This window comes from Nanorana parkeri, unplaced genomic scaffold (assembly GCF_000935625.1).
Source record: "Nanorana parkeri isolate BGI_ZX_2015 unplaced genomic scaffold, ASM93562v1 scaffold2763, whole genome shotgun sequence".
NCBI lineage: Eukaryota > Metazoa > Chordata > Amphibia > Anura > Dicroglossidae > Nanorana > Nanorana parkeri.
In genome coordinates, this window is record NW_017309031.1 from 56,043 (window position 1) to 63,948 (window position 7,906).

General features: G+C 43.2%; 1 protein-coding gene across 1 annotated transcript in view; it reads left to right on the plus strand.

The window, feature by feature from the left end:
- LOC108802274 overlaps positions 1 to 7,906 on the plus strand; it is a 52,750-nt gene that overhangs the window by 7,684 nt on the left and 37,160 nt on the right. Inside the window, exons 2-5 of the mRNA XM_018574143.1 lie at positions 1,121 to 1,215; positions 1,443 to 1,828; positions 5,441 to 5,544; positions 5,790 to 5,899. Coding sequence (XP_018429645.1) covers positions 1,121 to 1,215; positions 1,443 to 1,828; positions 5,441 to 5,544; positions 5,790 to 5,899 — 695 coding nt within the window. The remainder of the gene's footprint in view (positions 1 to 1,120; positions 1,216 to 1,442; positions 1,829 to 5,440; positions 5,545 to 5,789; positions 5,900 to 7,906) is intronic.

Below are 7,906 nucleotides of genomic sequence, written 5' to 3' on the forward strand. Positions count from 1 at the left end.
CTATGAATGAACAGCAGGTGATGTAGATCACTCCCATTCATTGATAATTGAGGATATAGTCAACATACCATGTCCTCAATTATCTACAAACACTCAGCGATCACTGATCACTGAGTGTTTGTACCACTCTCCTTCCTGACAGCTGTCACAGTAGGCTGAGCCAGCGGTGCGGGGAGGAGAGCTCAGCTTCCTGTGACATCGTGGGCTGTCTCCGCCCACACGGAAAGAAAGGGAGGGAAGGAGCGCAAGTACTGACTCAGACTTTTTGGAGGTGGATAGACCAGGGATTGGGATTCCCTCCCTTTCTTTCCGTTCAGCATCACACTGTTAGACACCCCGGTCTAACAACACAAGGAGCTAAACCCTTAAAATGGCCAGAATTGAACAACTAGATTCACTGCCCATGGACATCATTGGGCTTTGCCTCTAGGTTCAGGTTCACTGAACCTTGAACAAAATTCTCCGAACCCTTGGTGAATCGAACCTGAGCAAATTCGGCCATCACTAAACATGAATGGATATTCTTAGCTAAGTGATTTTTTTACTTTGTATAACCTGATTCACTAGGATAAGAGTAAACTCAATTTGAAAGTGAATATGATTTACTCCTTTTTTAAAGCAACCCTGCTGCAATGAAAGTTAATGTAATTATTTTGTCACATTATAATTAGAAAACTTGAATATCTATACAGATAGCCATGCCCAAAATCTGTACTGAAGACCAAGGATAAAAAAAATGCTGTGTTGTGAAAGTTGAAACATTTTATAAAACCATCCTAGATTCCTTTCACTTATCTCACAGAGAGCATAGGTGATTTGCCTGGCAGGATAAGATGGGGTTGGACTTGTCCTGAGGGAGGGTTGGAGGCTGTGCATTTCTGCAGTCATGCTGTAGTCTTTGAATGCAAACTGTGACAACGGGGTATTCCGGGGGGTGTGAAAGTGTCCACACCACACTAAAGGAAGTAGAAAAAATATGCTTTGTGCTGAATTTTAAAAGGTATTTAGTGTTGTTATCTTATCAAAGACTACTATAGGCGTTAACCTGTATTGCTGCATACCATAGATTTCTTCATTTTTAGCCTGCAGTTTTACTTAAAGTGTAGGCTACGCTCTGAAGATTTAAGGATTCTCGTGCAGCCATGCAGGATGATGGGGTGGCCGATTGCACAGTAGAGATTTTTGGCAGGGGAGACGAGCAGAGACACGGTAGAGGTGAATGCATGCAGCAGAGAGCGTGCACATCAGACAGACACCGTGGGACCTGAGGAGTCTGTGCTGGATCGGAGACTGGCACCAGCACTGGAGGGACTCCTGAAAACTACTGGAAGAAAGAAGATGATTGGATCAAGAGGCATCATAGTAGAAAATGTCACATAAATTATCTACATGCATGATGGAAATGTAATACAAATTAATGGTTTTATTTCTTTTTCTTTCAGCCTTAATGGCCTCACACACATCTAATCAATACAGGGGCAGGAGGTTCTATACCATGTACCATGGCACTAATTATTCTGCAGCTGTGAGCATCATCAAGGATGGGTTTCGTCAATCAGCTGATGGCATGCTGGGAAAAGGAGTCTATGTTACTAGAGATGAACAAAAAGCTTGTCGTTACCCAGCTTTTATTAAAAGTGAACAGGTTGTTTTGAAGCTCAGTGTGAGAGTAGGAAAGGTGAAAAAGATTGATGCACAACATATGCATATGGCAAAGACATGGCATGATCATGGCTACAATTCAGCATGGGTACCTCCAAATTGTGGCTTACCACAAGTTCCTAATAACTTAGAGGAAGACTGTGTTTGGAACCCCGGGAGGATCAAGGTGGTTGCCATTTCTTATGTTGCTAATCCGCAGCATAGGGGGCATTTGGAACAATTACTAGCACAGAATTCACGCTAAAATAAAATATATTATCTGCCAAAAAAATTAAATTCATTATTAATAACTATGATAAAAATGTGTCATTCTTGCAGTAAACAAAAGAAAATAAATAAACGTAATAATTATTTAATACAATAAAATATCTGATAACATGTGTGCCTTTCTATGTTTTCTAAGCAGTTAAGAACATTAATAATCTCTTAAACAAAAAAATTAAGTGACAGTAAACTAAGGAGCTAAATCTTAAAAATGCATTCAAGTACCCTGATTTGTATTGAAGGTGTAGTCTATCATGGGAGAGAGCTTGGAGAGGTGGCTACTTTACAACACACACAGGGACCGATTTTCAGCGGGTTAGTGGCATGCTCGGAAGACAAATAGCGAACGGGCAAGTGTGCGCAAGCGCACACTGCCCGCTCAGCATTGGAATCATCGGAAGCCCTCCCCTCGGTGGGGAGGGCTTTCGATGATCGCAAGTACGATCTGCCTGTCCAAGATGGGCAGATCGTACGAGATTATAATTACCTTACAACCATCGCACAACGAAAGTCGTGCGATGGTTGTAAGGTGTATGGGCAGCTTTACTAATTCTTCCTTTGGGCCAGCGCCCAGTGAAGGATGTCAGAGCACTGCTGTTATAACAGAATGCTGGACTTTGGAAGTTTTCTGGATTGCGGCCGCGCGAGCGCAGCGGAGGTGGTCGGGTCCATACATTTCACAGGCTGTTTGCCTGCATTGTGTATGTGCGGAAAAGTGGGTCCAGAAAATGTACAGGCAAGGCACCTGTATTATATTGATATTTTGATAATGTGTTACGTGATGTATTTCCAAGTGTCTTGCCTGTGTATTGTGTAAAGCTAGTGGCTTCCCTGCACAGGTGCTCGTGTGCTCATGTTTGGCTCAGCTGTGAATTTCATAGATCCACTGCCCACAAGTATTCTATTGATAAACAATGGCAGTCATTTATGATACACAGTGTATTATGGTGCTCGCAGAGTCCATGCCAAGATTTCCACCAATGGTACTCACAAGATCCCTGCTAGTACTTCTAGTGGCACTCACAGGATCCAGGTCAGGAATTCTAATAGTAGTTGCAGAAACCGTGCCAAGACTTCCACAACTCCTTGAAACAATGCTGGGGGGTATCCTCTGATCATGAGGAGTATTTAAGTATCAGTTTTGGAAGTGGCTGGTGGTGTGTGTTCAAACCAGCTATCCTGTTTGTGTGAAGAGCTATAATACTGTTCCTGTTCCTGTTTTGCTAACCCAGACTGCCTGACCATTCTCTGTTATTGTCTGCTAGGACCCCTGCCGGATCCTGACCATATTCTGGTCTTCTGTCTTTGCCCATTCCTTAGCAGGGCGATCCTGAGGACCACAACCTGGTACCAGCACGCACTGAAACCCCTCTCCACCATTAGGAGCTCTGGTGAAAACTTAGGCTCTGTGCCTCGGGTGACCCTGTGTCACCTGCCATCTTAACACAGTGTCTTATCAAATTAAATGCTATTCAGTTAACGTTTGCATCTACTATGCCATCATAAAAAAAAATGGTGGGTAGGTGGACTGGATTTTCTAGGGCACCATTTATAAACAGCAGTGCAGAAAACATGCACAAGTGGCCTGTGTGCCCTTTGAATGCCTGGAATTGAGCTGTCATTCACACAGATCACAGGCAAAATGCTGAGAGTCAATCAGAGAGGCTCTGTGATAGCTGTGATCCAATTACAGCATTTACAAATTTAAATAAAAAGTGGGAAAAAACCCTCACCTCTGCATCTGCTCCAAAGAGCTTCTCGGCCAATCTGTAATACTACATCTAACATTGCTCCCACCAACAAAAGAGGGATCAGAGGTGGACCTGATGGAGAACTTCCCCGGTGTCAGAAAAAAAAAACCCCAGACAGCAGGGAAAGGTTTACTCTACTAGATAAAGCAGAGTAAACCTTTCTGGGATAAAATGTTTCTTAATATGTTTTTCATCATTTTCTTCAAACTATTTTAATTTCCGTTTAATTGTCACATTTTAAAACAATTTTCAACTTTTTTTTTTCTTTAAAAAAAAATGTATTTCACTTATTTTCTATTCTGCTCGGTACCACGGATGTAACGAGCAGAATAGCCGACCCGAATGCCGCTCGGCAGCATTCTGCTATTCACTATTCATTCAAGTGAGCTGCTGGAGCTTCGGCTCATCTGATCAAGATGTTGGATCGGCTGAGTCGAAGTCCTTCTGCACTTCGGCTCAGCATGTCATTTAAAGGATTGGTGTTTTCCCATGGTGCCCCACAAAGTCGCTGTACAATACCTTTTTTTGTTTTGTTTTGTTGAATGCCCCCATGGCAATGCCCAACTCCCTATGTCCTTTTAAACAATAGGTTTTAAAAAGCATTACTTTAAACCAGGGATGCACCAATACCGATATTAGTATCGGTGCCGATACAGTTAACTTTCACGAGTACTTGTGAAAATCCCTTGATACATAGTGCTGATGCCGGCGCTTTAAACTTTTAACCCCTTCATGACTGAGGCCCTTTTTTCAATTTTTGCACCCATGTTATATTCCACATTTTAGGCCTGAAAATGACGTAAAACCCCCCAACATTATATATTTTCTGAAACTTTAACTTCTTGTGGTAAACTTTAAAATAGAAAATTGTATACTAACCTTTCCATAATTTTCTTTTCCTTGTTCCTCTTCATGGCAGAACACAATCTTTTAATGTGCTGCCCCTTAACCCCATAGAACAAATCATTCATAACATTTGGTTTACTCCCATCACCACCCTTTCTAGTAGATGTTAGTGAGCTATGGGAAGGCAGGGAAAATCTGTGGGCTGCCATGAAGATGCGCTAGGAAAGGAAAATTAAAGAAAGTGTAAAATTTTTAATCTTCACATCATGGCAGCACACAATGGGTTTCACGTACCTGGAGTGAGACCGGATGGAGGAGATGGCGTCTCTTGCATCCTGTGGATGTGGGGACAGGGAGAGAAGGGCACAGAGTAGCACTAGTGCCTGGATTGTAGAAAACCAGATGCAAGCGAGGTACCAAAGCGGAAGCTAGAAGCCAGGTCGGGGTCATAAGCTGGAGCCAAGCCAATCCGGAGTTGCAGTGCCAATTTGGGAGCCAGAAAGGGTCAGGGTCAGAGGTCAAAGCCAGTGGTCTAGCAGGTATAATCAGAAGACAGAAGAATGGTCAAGGCAAGCCGAGTCAGGAACAACAAAACAACAGGATCACACGAGCTACAGAATACAGAAATAGCTGAAGGAACAATAAGCAATGGAAGTGTGCAGCAGGTCTGTTTAAATATGGTTCCATATGCACGTATTGTGCACGTTTGCCTTTGACCCTGAGAATGGGTTTTCGGACATGCGCATAGATGCACATGGCACTTTGGGCATGCGCAGGACGTTTCTTACACTGGGATTTAATGATCACAACAAAAGGAAGGGTGCTGCTAACACAATTTATTAAGTATTAGATGAGCTGGAAGAAATTATGCTGCTTCGATAGTACTTGTATTAAAAGCTGCTGGATCTACCCTTTAGTGGCTGACGAACATATTTCTAGATGACCAGGTTGATGCTTTGCAGATGGTCTCAGCTGAGACCTTGGAAAATGCTGCCCATGTAGCTGCCAACGCCCTTGTTGAGTGAGCTCTTAGCTCTAGAAATACGAGCAGGTTTTTAAATCTGTTTGACTTTTTAATGAGCATCACTAACCAGGAAGCTATGGATCTCTGTTGCTGGTTGTCCCTTTTTTACACCAAAATGTACAATAAAAAGATTTTAGAGATTGCTGCAATATATATGACTTTAAGGTTTGTCCTACATCCAATGGGTGAGGTTGACCTGCCTAATCTATAAAGGTAAGTGTCACATATGCCCCCTGCTCCAGGTGGCCACGTGACTTACTTTGGTGGCAAGAGGGTCGAAAAATAATGATTAACGATCCCACCGCTGCCACCAACTTTCATGGACGGCGGGCCAGGAGAGGACACCGAAGGGGTACAGGCTCGTGGGAAGGGTTGCACGACGCACAGGCTATCACCGTCCTTCGCTTGTCCTCTAGGGGTTCTCGTCGCGAGAACCCCCAGAGCGAACCCCAGTCCGCAGTCGTGACGGAAAGGCCGTACAACAACACGCACACACGAATTAACTAATCTAAGCTGTCACCACTGGAGGTAGAGACTCACCTAACTCAAGCTGGCTGGACACACACAGGCAGATGCAAATCTTGCATACAATCTATCCTGTTTCCTCACGCCTACTAAAGTTCCCCAAGCTATCCTCTCTGCTAGAACCTTGTCGCACCCACTTCTTCCACTACCCACACACACACATCAGACACACAGATCCCTGCCTGGCAATTACTTACAATCGAGCTTCAAGGCACCGATTATACAATCAATTGACTATGTACATGCAACAGTCACACAACAGTCTCCTCAGATTTGTGCGTTCTTTTAGAGCAATCAAAAAACAACATATTCATTTTATATTTAATAACCCTAGAGGGGCAGTGCATAGAAAAAAGGTAATTACAAAAAGTTACAAAAAGCAGATGGTACAGAATGAGACACACATACAGGTGAAACTCGAATAATTAGAATATCGTGCAAAAGTAATTGCAGTAAGTGCTGCAAAAGGGGCCCAAACCAAGTACTGAGTGCATATGCATGCTTGTACTGTTCAGAGGTCCGATATTGTTCTATGTACAATCCTTGTTTTATTGATTGCATGTAATAATCTACTTTTTTGAGGTTGTGGATTTGGGGTTCTTGGGGTTTTCATGAGCTGTAAGCCATAATCATCACAATTATGACAAATCACGGCTTGAATTATCTTGCTTTGCATGTAATGAGTCTATCTCATATATTAGTTTCACCTTTTTAAGTTGCATTAGTGAAATAAATGAACTTTGCACGATATTCTAATTATTCGAGTTTCACCTGTACATACAAGCAAACAATATGAAAATAAAACGGATAAAACTTACAGAGATTATGCTTAATCCTGCTTCTGGGATTGGATGGAAAGACGTGGACACACTCCCATGTGTGAATGGACCCCTTGAATATGACAATTTTTTGGTTTCAGATCCTCATTATTATACTAGGAAGGTCAAAACCAGTTTCCATCCCCTGAGATCAGCCAATCAGATGAAAGGGGCTGAAGATGGCATATTACCACTAGGGTCTTCATGTATTCTTTTTCTATTCATCATCTTGGAACCCTCATAACTGTTCCCAGTTATTAATTATGGATCCGAAAGTCATGGTTTTGGTTTCAGCTATTGTTCTGCTATTTGCAGAGTCCAAACTCCGGCACTCTACAGCTAACAGAACCAGAAATACCATAAAGAGACCCAATTATCAGAACTCCACCTCATTTTATGGTAAAATCCTGATGTTTAGTGCAGTGGCGGACCTAAGGAACAAAGGGCCCTCCTCCCGCAGCGCTCGGCCGCCTGTCACTTTCTCTCCTCCCCGCTGGGAAGAGAGCAGCGCCCAGCGGGGAGGAAAGAAAGCACGGATGCGCCGCTGTATCGGCAGAAAAATGGCACTTTCAGCATTTAGCCAAAAGTGCCGATATCTTTTGGCGGCCGATATATCGGTGCAACCCTAATATTTACAGCAATGCAGAATGCCCCAGGCTATAGAGGACTACACATCCCAACAATACTTTATATAACAATAGCATTTCTGTATAAAGTACTGCTGAGATTTTTAGTCCTCTATAGAGGGTGCCATTGTGCATTGCTTCAACACTACTTTATACAACATTAGGCTACAAATAATTATTATTTTAATGAATTATTTACCCTTACATCTTCTGGCTGGTCTTCTGTCTTCAGCTGTTTCCTATGTGTTATCTGTTTGCTGGGTCCTCACTGCCGTCCGAGGCCCCATGATGTGCCTGCAGGGCTGTCTTCAGTGCCTCCACTTTCTGCGGCTCCCTCCTCACAGCGGCCGGCGGGCCCCATACTATCTCAGCCGGCGGACAGGCCCCCCC